The sequence below is a fragment of the Mastigoproctus giganteus genome, chromosome 4 (assembly GCF_048544385.1).
Source record: "Mastigoproctus giganteus isolate SK-2022 chromosome 4, ASM4854438v1, whole genome shotgun sequence".
Classification (NCBI taxonomy): Eukaryota; Metazoa; Arthropoda; class Arachnida; order Uropygi; family Thelyphonidae; genus Mastigoproctus; species Mastigoproctus giganteus.
Window position 1 is genome coordinate 211,094,822 of NC_143578.1, and position 15,414 is coordinate 211,110,235.

Consider the following 15,414-nt stretch of genomic DNA (forward strand, 5'->3'; position numbering starts at 1 on the left):
GCACAGTACTATTATAGGTCAAATTTCAAATTTGAAAGTTAATATTTCAAAAAAAAAAATATATATATATATATATATATATATATATTACCAAGAGAGTATTTATTTTATGTCTGCAGTATTAGTTTCAATTATTGCAGAAAAGTTTAGAAATGCATTGTTAAATGCAAGTTTTACCGACAATCATTGTAATTGATAAGATTAACATGAAAGTGTTTTTCCAAATTTATTCAAAAGTTGTCATGCCAATTTGCTAATTCTCAGGTTATTCTACCAAATGTAGTAACGACAAGTTTGATGTTCTCTTATCATTGTACTGCAACAATAAGAAAGCACCAGTATAATCATTGTGTAACTTTTTGTGTTCTTTTATTCTCTTTTTAAATCTTTGCTCTAATGAAATCCTTGTACTAAGGCTAAACAATATTATTCTCTTTTAGATACATCCAGCATCAGATTCTTCTGAAGCCTTGTTTAGGTCTTTTGAAAGATCACCACCAAAAATTCGTGAATATTCTAATTTTTCACCTGTCAAAAGACAAGAGCCACATATTGTTAGGCTTGATCCATTGGATGATTTATGTATACAAAAATCATCTTCTGAGGATTTTCAAGAATGTAAACGAAAGAAAAGAAAAAAAGAAAGAAAGAAAAAAAGAAAACAAAAAAAACTGAAAAAACAAAAGGAATTGATTAATAAAACACCAAAGAAAACTCCATATGTCAAAAACAATATTACGGCAGAAATTACAAAGTGCTTTGAGAAGCAATGTGGATATCAGTCTGTTAACTGGAGTGATATTGAGAAACACAATTTGATTGTGGAGAAAGGTAATTTCTCAAGCCAATGTGATGAAAATGAATGGTATAGTGATACAGAGTTATCCAAAGATATGTTTTCAGTAGGCTCAGATTTTTCCTGTGTATCATATGGTTCCATTAGTAGCATTTCAAACCTGTCAGACATTTCCAAAATGAATAGTGTGTATGTGCCTAATTCTGATATTTTTTCTGCAGCCATACAGACAAGTACACCAAATGTCACCTTTAGGAAATCACAGCAATATTTTAAACAAATAAGTAAAAGGCCAAAGAGTTTGCAGTCAGGTTTTTATTCCAAAAATATTTTATATAATACAAGAAACAGAGTTGATATTAAGAGAAGTATTTTTTCTAAATTAAAAAGTAATTTAAAATTTCCACACTATTGTAACAGCAATTGGAAATTAAATGACTTGCATACCATTGAAGGTTCTAATAGCAGAAATTTAATGACTTCTTCCCTTGTTTATAGTCATAAAGAAAAAAGTACAATTACCATCTTTTCATCTCCAGATACTAAAAACAGTAGTGCTTTATTTATTTCAGAAAAAGACAGATCTATTATTAACAACAAAAATCAAAGTATAAGTCTGTTTTTGGATTCCTTTCATGGAGTGCAAACTAATGCCAGGTTAATGAAAAACTGTGATACAGATTACTTGCCATGTTCCTTTTCTTTAAGTGAAAATATCGAAATGAAAAAATCACCGAAACAGATAGATCTCAGTGTCTTTAATCCTAAGAGAGGGCTCTCGTCTGCAACTTTTAGCGGATTTTCCGAAGAGTCTATTGCTAGAATCCAGGAAAAATATTTTGAGGCAGAGCAGAAGTTAATGGCTCTAAGAAGTTCACCTGTGGTATGTATTCTATTTCTATAATAATTTATATAAATATGAAAAAAAAAAGTTTCCTCAATTGTCTCAATATATTTTTTCTTACAGCATGATATACGACAACCAGCACGAACAGTGATAACTTTTAAAAACATTATATACTTCACTAAAATAGCTTCTATGATATGGAATATATCAAGGCAAACAGTTTTTACCTGGGCATCAAAAAGCATGTTTCTTTCTAAGATTTAAAAAAAAAAAAAAAAAGAAACTATAGTTAGCCAGTTTTAATAGTTTGTTGGTCTAAATTTCTTTCATTAGAATATGAATTATTTTAGAAATGGAAGATTTACCGCTATGATGTCTTATAGAACACTTCAGTGCTGATACTCTCCGTAGTTGAATAATTATACAAATAGATTACACGTATTCCGCTCCCTTGTAGACAAGATCAGTGATCCAATGCACCCTGGAATCAGAGACCCACGGACCCCGAGCCCGACCCCAGAATACATCGAATCACCCCCCAATCTTTGAGCGAGAGAATACAATACATCTGTATTTTTAAAATAATTTAAATGATTTGAGACCAAATAAATACATAGTGAATCCATATTCTTATTACTTTAAAAACATAAAAAAATTAAGAATCCTCTAAAACAGGGGTGGCCAACGAGTCGATTGCGGCTTTAATTTCGGTTGATCACGATGAATTTTAAATATACAGTCATCCCTCGATTTGCGCGGTCAGGTATACTACCAAAATTTTATATTGCGCAGTGGGTTTCGCTACCTGTGCATAATTTTTTTTATTATTTTTTTTTTTTTTTACGAAGCTTCAAAAATAGGAATGAAGAGCAAATTTTGAAAATTAATTTTCGTTTTTTTTGCATGATTAAAGATTTCATTGAAGATTTCCAGCTGTCGGTATTATTGCAAATGCAATAAGATTGAGTTTACTACCCGTTTATAATTAGATTGCACTTACAGAAAAGTCCAATAAGCCGGAAAGTGCAAATTGTTTTTATTGTTTTATGGTCGTGACCTCCAGAAATAGCTTTAGAGAAATATCACAAAGGCATTCAAAACTGATTCTTATAACGATATAATCAAACAGAGCAATATATGGTGGTGTGTTTTTCCGGTTATTTTGGAAACAACTTCCTCATTCAGGAATCCTCTTCATCAATTATCCTATGTTAGCTGTTCAGACAGAATATTTTTCCATTCCACCAACTTAAAGTGTAAAGTTAAGTTGGTAAGCATTGCTTTTGCTGTTTTAATAACTGGATAGTATTTATATGTTAATTTAATACTTTTTGATTTAAAATGAATACTACAAAAAAGAGTAAAACGTATCATTTTCATCAAGAGTGGGAACTAGAATACTTTTTTGTAATGGTGAAATAAAAATGTTGCTGTTTGATTTGCAATGCTTCCGTGGCTATACCCAAAAAAGGAAATTTAGAAAGGCACTTCAACGCGCTCCATGATAAATACCAATTGGATTTTCCGCCGAAAGTGACCTTAGAAAAAATAAATTAGAACTTAAATCCAGATTATTCGTGCAGCAAAATTTCTTCATGACACCTAATTTACAATCTAAAGCAGTAACTGTAGCATCATTTAAAGTGAGTCATCTTCTTACAGAAAAATGCAAATCATTTTCTGATGATCAATTCATCAAAGGCGCATTTTTAGAAATAACAGATTCTCTTTTTGAAAATTTTAAGAACAAAAATGAATATTAAAAGTTACTTCAAGATCTGTAATTATCTCGAAATACTGTGATGCGATGCGACGCATCAAAAAAATGAGTAAAAATGTGAGCGGGCAATTGTGTGCTGATATTGCTAATTGTGTGTCCTTTTCTTTATAACTGGATGAATCTACAGATGTCAGTGATACAGCTCAGTTGCTCGTTTTTATTCATATGGTTTTCGATGATTCTGCCACTAGAGAAGAACTGCTGGGTATAGTTTTGTTAAAAGAAAGAACTAGAGGTATTGATATCTTTAACTCATTCAAACATTTTATTGAAAAAATTAAATTACCACTATTTAAGCTCGTATCAGTAACAACAGATGGAACTAAAACAATGACCGGTATCCTAATGGATTCATCACATTGTGCCAAAAGGATGATGAATTCCCAGATTTTGTGAGTAACCACTGTATCATCCGGCGCCTCCGTAGCCAAGTGGGAAGGAGCAGCAGTGCGTAGCACACGCTTCTTGATTAGACCGGGGTTCGAGCCCGTCACCACCAAATATGGAGGATGCGGAAAGGTCAGGGAATGACCACCGCATATCCAGGAGCAATATGGCCTTAGTTGCTAATGTTCCAAAAAAAAAAAAACCAAATAAATAATAAATAACTGTATCATCCACCAACAAGTGTTAGCCAGCAAAAGATTAAATACTAAAAGTGTTATGGACATCGCTTTCAAAATCGTGAATTCCATCAGAGGACAACCTCTTCAAAGGAGACTTTTCAAAATGCAATTCGATGAAAAAGAATCAAATCTGATATTACACACAGATGTGTGTAATATCAGATCTGAGTCGGAGTAAGTTTCTACAGAGATTTCAAAATTTGCTGAATGAAATTAAAAAATTTGTTGATCAAAGGGAAGATGATTATCAGCAGCAGCTACAAGATACGAAGTGGTTGTGTGATCTGGCTTTTTTGGCAGATTTTACCAGTAAATTAAGTGATCTGAATTTGGAATTACAAGGAAAAATAAAAATGTGGGTGACATGATTAGTAGTATTTCTGCATATAAATATAAATTTTTGGCAATGGCTAAGGATCTCAAAGGAAAAAAATTCGACCATTTTGCCAATATGCAAGATCATTTGCAAAAATATCCTGTTTTTGAATTAATTTAACAGTGAGAAATATGTTTCTGAAATTGAGAATGTTGTGGACGATTTTGAAATTAGATTCAGTGATTTTAAAACAAATAAAGACATTGTTCAATATATTTTTTATCCATTTAATGTCGACTTAGATACGAAACAAATTGCAGAAAAAATCACTGCGATTTTTCACATGGAGAAAATATTACTTGAAAATGAAATCATTACATTGTGAAACGATATCTTCCTAAAAGCCAGGTCATCAGAAAAAGAGTTTTGGAAATATGTTTGCCGAGAAAAGTACCCAAATGTAAAAAAATGCAGTGAACCTTTAAATTCCTGTTTTGGTTCCACATATTTATGTGAATCGGCCTTTTCGTATTTGAAACAAACAAAGACGAAGAATTGCTGTGCTCTTACGGACTTGCATACAGAAGATTCTTTACGGTTGGCCTTATCACAGTATATCCCTGATTTTGAAAGCTTGGCAGATGACACAAAGACACAAACTTTGCATAAATTAAAATTTTAAATACGTATGAATTTAAAATAAGAATTCTGAATTGTATTGAATTTTAAAATTTATAAACAACATTTTCAATATGTGTTGATCAACTTTTTTAACCTTGTACTATGAAATTTTTGAGATGGTAGATCACGGCACATTTTGAAGGAAAAAAGTAGATCGCATCACAAATTAAGTTGGCCACTCCTTCTCTAAAACATTAAGAGACTGAAGGATTTTGCTAATTTCAATCTTAGTTCAGTCTATTAATGTTTTAGAGGATTCTTAATTTTTTTTTATGTTTTAATATTAGTTTTTAAAGTATTAAGAGTATGGATTCACTATGTATTTATTTGGCCTCAAATCATTTAAATTGTTGATTTAAATTGCATTCTCTCGATCAAAGATTGGGGCGGCGATTCGATGTATTTTGGGGGTCTGGCTTGGGGTCCGCGGGTCTCCGATTCCAGGGATCGCCGATCTTGTCTACGAGGAAGCAGAATACATGTAATCTATTTGTATAATCATTCAACTACGGAGAATATCAGCACCGAAGTGTTCTACAAGACATAGAGGTAAATCTTCCATTTCTAAACTAATTTACTTATAACGTAGAACGTATTGAGCCATTGCTGCTCTGTTAGCTATTAATTAGAATATAAAACAAAGCATTAAAGCTTTGACAGCAATTTTCTTGAAATTTAAGAGTACTCTGTAAAAAAGGTTGAAAAAGATTTCATCAAAAAAAAAAAAAAGAAAGAAAGAGAGAGAGAGAGAGAGAGAAAAATAGTTATAAGGTAGGTAAGTATAGCCTGCATTTTTTATTGAATGAACTTGTTGCAGCTGATTTCCGAAATTATTCATCAAACTAACATATCCTGTTCTCTTCATGCTTAATTAAGAATATTATATTCACATATCCAAATGTTCACGTCTTATCTAACATATTCAAACTCCATATACAAAGTCCGATAAAAAAGTGCGGGGACTTAGGTAATATTTGGGAAATGGTATTAGTATTAGCCGTATAGAGAAAAGAAGCCACAGGCTTTTGCTGCACTGGTCAAAAATAAATAAATAATAATAACAAATTAATTAATAAAAATAAACACTAAAATAATAATAAAAATAAATAGTAAAATATATAAGAAAGAAAATATCTGTGTTTCCCTCCTGACGTAGGTAACTATCAAACTGACCTGTCAATTTACTCAAATGTTCATCCTCAACTATTATCCACAGAGATAACTTAGTCCAGTAATGAACAACTCACAGCTAAAAGAAAACTTCCTACAATCCATTCTAAATCTTTTCCCCATGATTTGAATTTATGGCCCCCTAGTTCAGGACTCATCAAACTAAATGATTACCTTCATTAATTTTACTACCCCTCTCAGAGCCTTACAGACCTCAGTCAGGTTCCCTCTAAGAGAACCTGACTGAGTTCTATGAGGTATATTTTGACCCTTTCAAGAAGCTTGACGTCTTTTTTATGTCCAGTCTCCATACTCGGACACAGTATTCCAAGTGTGGTCTTACAATGCCTTATACAGTAGAATTATGACCTCTATCTCTACGAGTAAATGTTCAATAAATCATTGATAAAATACCACAGACCTTCCATACTCTGTTTACACAATTGGAGAGCTTTATGTTCACCCGTGTTGTAACTCTCAAATCAGTTTCTTCTTCTACTGTTTTTAATTCAGCATTTACCAAAGCGTGTAAGTTATTTATAGCTTACAGTAATAAGCGTAAGATATTTTGCTGCATTGAAACATTGATGCCACTTTTCTGACCATCTCCAAAGACTACTGAGATTAACCCAAAGGAGTCCTGCCTGGCACCAGTCATTAACCACTCTCTCAGTCTTAACATCATCTGCAAATTTTGACGTCATGCCCTCTATCTATCCCTTCATGGATGTCATTCATGAAAATCAGAAACAACAGTAGTCTCAGAACTGATCCTTAGGGAGCTCACTTCTAACATTAGACCAGCTTGAAGAGTTACCATTAATTACAGCCCCCTGTCTTCTACCCTACAGCCGCACTGCAATCCATCTTAGAATCATACCTGCAATCCCAGCATGTTCCAGCTTGTACAATAACCTCTCATGAAAGACCAAGTCAAATGATTAGCTAAAATAAAACATAAACAATGTCAAAATTATTTCCTTGATATTTTTCCTTTGATAAAACCAAAAAAGTTTATCTTATTTTAGTATAGTGGTCAAGTATGCATTACCCCATGTGTACAATAACTTGTTAAACTGTTATAGGCCATATTTTTGGACCATCTGTACAATCCCATCATCAAGCCAAAATCTGAGGTTTAATTGTAAATGGAAATTTAAATGAAATAAAAATTGAAACTTGCATAAAACAGTAATGTATGAACCTTGAATATATTCAAGACAAGTTACTTAACAGATAAACAGTTCCTCATACCAAGGCAAACTGAAATGCTAATGTGAAGACAATGCCAGGTCTTATACGTAATAAGGAGATTAAAGCTGATGATCTCATGTTGATTACATCACATTCCAACTGTTAGTGAAGAGATTGATTTAGAAAATAATTGGTTAAAACATTACATGATGAACAGAGAATAAATTGTTTACAAGATAAAAAGAGATTAAATGAAATTAAGATATGATCACATCACCTTACAATAATTAGTGGAGAGTTTCTGATAGTTATCTAATACCAGATGGAATGAGATTAAGACTAATGCATTTCATCGGGATGATGCCAGCTTAATACCCCTTTGGTGGAAAGCAGTATAATATAGCATCACACTACATTCTTTGGCAATTTCCAATCTCAAATCCTCCATATACCTTTGTATCTTCAAATAATGTTTAAGATCTTTTCTGTAATGATATAATCATTGTAAACCAATCATCCTAACATGGCTATATGTTAGGATGATTGGTTTACATTGCTCGGTCAATGTAAACTTGTGGATATATGACTTATGCAGAATTCTAGTAACCTTTACCATTTTTAGATTTACCTTTCAAATTTTCCTAAGCTATCTCTTTAAATGTAATTCTTATTTTTCTTGTGGTAATTAAACCTCCATCCAGTACTTAATTGTTTTTTTTGTCATTAGCTTCTGCTGTTCTAAGTTATTAAATAAACTCTCTCTCTCTCTCTCTCTCTCTCTCTCTCTTCATCTGTACAATTTTATTAATTTAATTTCATTGCCATTGAAGCTTGATATCTATCTTGATGGTTGTTCTAGTAATATATATACACAAGGTGTCTCAAAAATACACGGCATAACTTCAGGAATGAGTTCCTCATATGTAGACAATAAAAATATTTTATATCAACATAGTTCTGGAAATGATTAGTTCCCGAGTTATTAACCGGAATGTCTTATCTCCCGCAGGTGATTTCCTTCATCACAGGGTACTGACAGAATCTGGTGGCTTTCCATTTCATGTACTGAAATGAGGAGCAAGCGGATATGCACTTTATGTACGGTTTGGCGAACGGCAGTGCTCTGGAGGCTCGTCGTTTGTACCATGAAAAGTTCCCAGAACGAAGATGTCCAGACAGGAAAACGTTTGCAGGTATCCATCACCGGCTTTGTGAAAATGGGACCTTTACACCTCGTGCTGCCGACAGAGGATGACCAAGAGCTACGACTCCTGAAGTAGAGGGGTGGACCAACTGCCTGGCTTCCACACTCACCTGATTTAAACCCACTAGATTTCTTCTTGTGGGGCCATTTAAAGTCATTGGTGTATTCGACTCCGGTAGATGATGTGGAAACTCTCCGCAATGGAATTGTGACAGGTTGTGAGACAATACGAAACATACCAGGAATTTGGCATTGTCTTCGCAAGTCCATGAGACATTAATGTGAGACCTGTATTCAGGCATTTTGAACAATTACTATAAGGTGATGTGAACAGTTAAGTGTCATAGACAGACCTTCAAAACTCAAAAACCAGGCATTTCCGGAACTATGTTGATATAAAATATTTTTATTGTCTGCATATGAGGAACTCATTCCTGAAGTTTTGCCGTATATTTTTGAGATACCCTATATATATATATAGCCCTGTATGTCCTGGTCCCCTGGCAAGCTCAGCAAGAACTGTCATACCAGCTGGGAGGACCTGGACTCATACAGAACCTTCCAGCTGGTAATGAGTCTCAATTGCATCTTACCATAGTGATGTTTCTACCCTATAAACCATCCATTTGGTCTGCTTACTTCCATTTTGGAAGTCCATCCTCATTCATAGCTATTGCTTGCTCCCTACTGACAGTTACACCAAGAAAAGGTGAGGAGTAGCATTGGGTCAGGACCCCAATTGATTTCCCATAAGACATTTTTCACTCACTTGCTTAGATGTGGGATCTCATTCTCCTCCTGGTTGAATACCTCAGACCCTTCAGTAAATTCCAAACGTGAGTGCACGCACACAAAATCTCTCTGTATATAAGTGAAAATTCATAATAACTGCAATGTAATACACCAACCGTATAACTGAAACTTTATTAAAATAGAAATATTATAATATAAGACCAGATTAAATTAAAAATGATAATATAAAATACATTGATTGTACAATAAAAGCAATAAAATAATAAATAAAATATAAATAGGAATTACACTATATGGCACAGATTCCCAAACTTTCTTGGTTCATGGCACCCTTGGTGTCTTGGTATTTTTTTTTTCACGGTGCCCCTAGGCCAAAAGAGAAAGCATTGCTTGATATTGATGTTTGTTTAAAAAAAATTTACCTTTTTTTGTTCTTTCAATTTGTTTAACTTTCTGCAAAATAATCAGGGATTTACTAGCCATGTTAGGATGATTGGTTTCTAAGTGACGTTTTAGTTTACTTGGAAGCATGCCCTCTGGAGCCAAAACTTTCAGACATAATACACACTGCAGGCACTCTTCATGATTGACATCTATCGAAGTAAAACCAAAGTCTAGATAAACCAAAGTCATATTTCCATTTCTTCACAACTTTGCCACTGTTCTGTGGTTTGTCATCCTTTTCTTGACTTCCACATTACTTATTAATGTTCAAAAATCTTTCCATTTTCATTCACAAGGACTAAAAATCAACAAAATGATTCACTGAATTTCGCTAGATCTCACAGATACTTGATCAAAATACCCTTCAGTTATTTCAATTACTGACGGACCCGGAGAGTCATTATTAGCCATATGGTACAATGAAGCCTGAAGCTTTGCTGCACCAGGCAAAAAAAAAAAAGAAAAGAAATTCTGAGTTACCCTGAGAGAGAGAAAAGGGAATCACCAAGAAAGAGAAGAATGATAATATCCAGCTCAGGACTCTGAGTTGACAGGTATTTATATACAAAATCTAAGAAACAAGAAAGTTTGATTAGTTATACTGGCATAGCCAAAAGTACAAATAAACAAAAATATATCTCAAACATTCAAGAATGATGTTGAAAAGAATGTAGCACAATCTAATGTTGAAACTGTGAATTACCTCAAGCTAGTAGTTTGCACAGTGTCCAACAGATGTCGAGTATCGCTGTGTTTCCCTTGAAAATTTAAAATATCCTGCAGTGTTCCGCGGCACACAGTTTGGGAACCGCAGTTATATGGAATAAAAACAAAAAACAACCATAGCTTTCAAAGGTGACAACCTCCTTTATCAACAGTAAGACTTAACTTGTTATGGTAAATCCTCAAATACTTGCAGGATCACTGCTTGCACATGTGTTATTGTAGGAGTATGGGCAGTATTCTCTACACGTGCACGGAAACCAGTAATGGCTCGGGAGTATGCCAGGCAGAACCATTCATCTCATCCAAGAATTATGGTTTCAAAGAGGGATGAATACAGATTCCCCTGTCTATATTAATGGTATTATGCTCAGAATAGCAAATCCACAAACCGAGCCATTTGCGGTTCCATTATCTGTGTGAATGATCAACTATGATGGCATCGCCAGGTGAAATTTGGTGGTTCTCCCAAAAATGTTCGACCTCAGCAGATTTCCTATAATCTGCAGCCTTTATGGCGTTAATATGCTTGCATGTTCCTACGATAACACTTGCTGTGAGCCATGATCCTGCAGGTATTTAAGGATGTACCGTGACAAGTTAAGTCTTACTATTGATAAAGGAAGCGGTCACCTCTGAAAGCTACGGTTGTTTTTATCTTTTATTCCATATAGTGTAATTGCTTTTCTTTATATTTTATTTATTATTTTATTGCTTTTATTGCACAATCAGTGTATTTTATTTTATTATTTTTAATTTGATCCTGTCTTATATTATAATATTATTTCTATTTTAATAAAGTTTCAGTTATACAGTTGGTGTATTACATTGCAGTTATTATGAATCAGAATGTTCCCAACCCTAGAGGCCTATTTGAAGTATAAGTGAAAATATGTTTCAAATGCTTGGTATTTGGGCATTAGTTGAGAAGGAAAGTCAGATCAACACTAAATTTTTAGCAGATGTTCTTTTGCTCCCTGGCAGGTTTTTAGGCCAAATTCCGATTCTATAATCCCCACCTTCACCACAGACATTGCTATAAATTTGAAACCATAGTTCTTATCCTTTTCTCAATTTTAGGACTTATTTGAAATGTTCTTGGAACATTGTACCAAACTTCTTGTTCATAGATTAAACCATTGCCTCTATGTCTCCATCACCCCTTAAGAAGTACGAGGACAAAAATCTCACTCATTGTTACCAGTCATATTTTTCTTAGCCCTTTATATGTGACAGTCTCCTAATTAGTAAATAAATAAACTCCATCTCTTCATTCCTAATAGCAGACATATCAAGCTATAGAAAACATGCAATTTGCAGACAGTATACTGATTCAGTAATAACCTGAGTTGCCTTATGCTTATTGAAACAATCTATTTCAACATTGTTGAAGTCTGAATTACTTTAACTTCCTGGTAGAAGTAATAGTGGCTAATATATTGTCCTGATATATCAAAAACTTTTAAATGTAAAATTTAAATTTCACATTTTAATGATATTATTTTCATCTTTTTATTATTTTGAATTTCTTTAGGTTTTACTGCAACGTAATATCAATGACACGATGCCAAATACTTCATTTCTTGATGACACGTCACTGTCAATATCAGAAGGGCATTCTTCATTGTAAGTATTTTATGAGTGGCTTAAGTTTTGCTTTTATTCAGTAATTGGTGAGAGAGAGAGAGAGAGAGAGAGAGAGAGAGCGAGCGTGCGCGTTAGAGCTGCTCTGATAATCTAGACATGAGCTTAGCATCTCTTTGAAATATTCAGCAATGTTTTCTTAGCTCTAGCCTGAAGAATCTCAGTTAATTTACAACTGGTCAACTCCTATGAAATACAGCATTTAACTGTACTAATGTACAGGCATATCATTACCCCAGTTTAGTAGTTATTATAGTATAGAGAGGCATTACACTATGAAACACTTGTTCCACCACCAAAAATATAAACAAAATAAAATCATTTTTAATGAATACTCATTCACATCTAAAATAACACCGAGAATTGTAACAGTTAACAGCCCATTGCTTGATAGTGATTTTAAAGGCCATGTGTAACTATTAGTATGTTTGAAATATTTGCTGCAACTTGAAAGTTTGTTTACAATTAGAATTGGGTGACTATTATTAGTGGTATAGGGACATAAGAACTCTTTTCTCATCCTATTGATGCATGCTAATGTATGCCTACCTTCTAAATGAAGAGACACAAAACATTGACTTTAGTTGTGTATTAAGCTGTTACCTATGTATTTGAAATCATCTTAAAATATTTTGCTAATTAAATACTATTACAAATTTTTAAAAGGTTGATTATAATATTTGCATTTCTTCTAGATCTAAATCCAGAATTCAAGAGGGCTCAAGTTCTATGGACAGTAATAAAGAAAACATAAATGCATATGCAAATACAGATTCTAGTGTAAGTAATTTAAAATGCAGAATTATTACTAATAAAAAAAGAAAGCTGACTGATGGATTACTACGTTGGATTTTAACTATGTTAGTGAACTATTTTCTAATTAGTATTATTTTCTAAATTTAAATGATGTGGAAGTCTTACACATCAAAAATTTTGGAATGCTGCATTTATATGTATAAAAAAAGGTATACAGTAAACCTCTAATATTCATGGGGTTCCTGGGCAACGCGACACTGTCACTCCTCTTGATAGTGGATGAATCCACTGCTTGGCAGGTATATAAGTACACTGCATTCACGTAGATGGTAATTTGATGTCAGTATGGATAAATGTCGTGAGTTAACCGACTTTTAAAGAGGGATGATAATGGTTGCCCGATGCATGGGTCACTATCGTGGAGGTGGTACAGAAATTGCATTATCCCCATTTTGACAGTATCAAGTGTGTATCAGGAATACGCCATTTCTGGAATAGCATCTGTCTCACATTGTTTCAGCCAACCGAAGAGCGACAGTGGCACAAATCACTGCTGACTTCAATGAGGGAGGTGCCAGAAACATCTCCACAAAGACCATCAGGCAATCATTAGCCGCAATAGGTTATAGGAGCCGCTGACCCACCCGAGTCCAGTTCATACACCATAGAGGTGCAGATGAGGCCCTGATCCAACTGATGGAGCAGGGTCTGATTCCAACATTTAAATCATATTACACCAGCTGCACCTTTTTAAACGTTCTTGACCAAATGGTGAGCATTTCCTCTGTCAATCAGTTCTGATCATCCCATTCCTATCTTTTCGATATCAACATCATTAGTCAGCGATTGCTAGAAAATTATAAAAATGCTGACTATACAACACACATAAAGGAATCGCTAGATGAAATCAAACCATCACCTTGGAATGCATGTTTGGAGAGGGCTGTGCTTAATGTGGTAAAAGACCTGAAAGACATCTCATTTGGTAGAAGAAAAGCTGCAGTGGTTGTGAGTTTGACATGTGATGTGGGAGAAGAAGGTGTCACCAATCTCAAAGAAAGTGAGGTGAAAGCAGCAAGGAAGGAGAGAGTTATGTTATTCTGCTTAAGGCCTTGGCAGAAATTTTGGACATGTCTGAGGGTGGGTCTGGCTAACAAGGCATTGGAAATGGAACCTTTGACAATATGGTGCAATGAGAGACAAAGAAACATCCATAATGAGGGTGTTTTTTTTTTTTTAAAGAAAATCACAACTGTACCTTCTTTCTCTCCAGAATACCTTGTTGCCTTCAAGGAAAGCTCTCTCTCTCTCTCTCTCTCTCTCTCTCTCTCTCTCACACCTTCCTGTATCATTGCAACATGCCTTATCTTTTCAATATTGTCATTTTTGATGAGTTAAATATTTTTTTTTTGCATTTTATTTTTTTTATTCAATCTTCATATAAAATGTTCATTAAGTTTATATTTATTTTTGTTATTATAAGCACGATTATTACTTATATTACATGTTAATTCTGTATTGATCATAAATTTTTGTGTTGATTTCCTTAAGAAAGCCCAACTGAAACCCTTATTTTCCCCCATAAAACTTTGATCATGATTGATGTATGATTTATGTTAAATCATACATCAATTGATGTACGATGTATGATTCATGGAAATTTCCAGAAAACATTTTCTCCACAAATATCAGGGTTTTACTGCATCATAACCACAACAGTTTTTGACTGTTTTATTATGTAAACTATAATGTATTGTATGCCGACCGGGCTAGCCGGGTGGGTAAAGTGCCTGCCTGGCAACCCAAAGGTCGTGGGTTCGAATCCCGCTCGGGCTTGGATCAAAGTACTACAAAAACCTTGGGAGGTGCATTATGGCCACAGAAGCTGATGCGCTAACAACTACCAAAAAAAAAATAATAATAAATAAATAATGTATTGTGCAAAATCTAAACCCGATGTTTCAAGTGACTGAAAATTATCAATCTTGTGAATTGTAGAAATTCAATACTAACCATGCTCTCAAAATGGGGATCTAATGGTGAATGCCAAACACTTATAAAATAAATATTACAATTTATAAAATTAATAAAAGCAGTACAAAACTAAATTTAATCAGGTCTAAGGGTGAATACCAAACACTTATACAATAAATATATACATATTATAAAATTAATAAAAGCAATAAAAGACTGTAAACTTGAATTAGTAAAACTTATAAAAAGTTAAATTATCAGTTGCTCAGGAGGATAGCCACTCCAGACACTGTAATTGTTTTAGGCACAATTCTGAGTCCGCAGTCCCCTTGTGTTTTCTCTCACAGAAGCATTACTATAAATTTGGAATAGCAACTCCAGTCATTTTCAAAATTTAAGGACTTATTTAGAATATTCTTAAAGCCCTTTGTAGCAAATTTCATGTTATTAAGTTAACCAATTTCTCCTGTGCACTCACTGCCCATTGGCAGTATTGCCACACACAC

General features: G+C 33.8%; 1 protein-coding gene across 1 annotated transcript in view; it reads left to right on the forward strand.

Annotated features, from left to right (window-relative positions):
- The first annotated feature begins 1,271 nt into the window (after positions 1–1,271).
- LOC150087374 (uncharacterized) overlaps positions 1,272–15,414 on the forward strand; it is a 75,144-nt gene continuing 61,001 nt past the window's right edge. The window contains exons 1-3 of the mRNA XM_090372459.1: positions 1,272–1,679; positions 12,069–12,160; positions 12,874–12,958. Coding sequence (XP_090228585.1) covers positions 1,272–1,679; positions 12,069–12,160; positions 12,874–12,958 — 585 coding nt within the window. The remainder of the gene's footprint in view (positions 1,680–12,068; positions 12,161–12,873; positions 12,959–15,414) is intronic.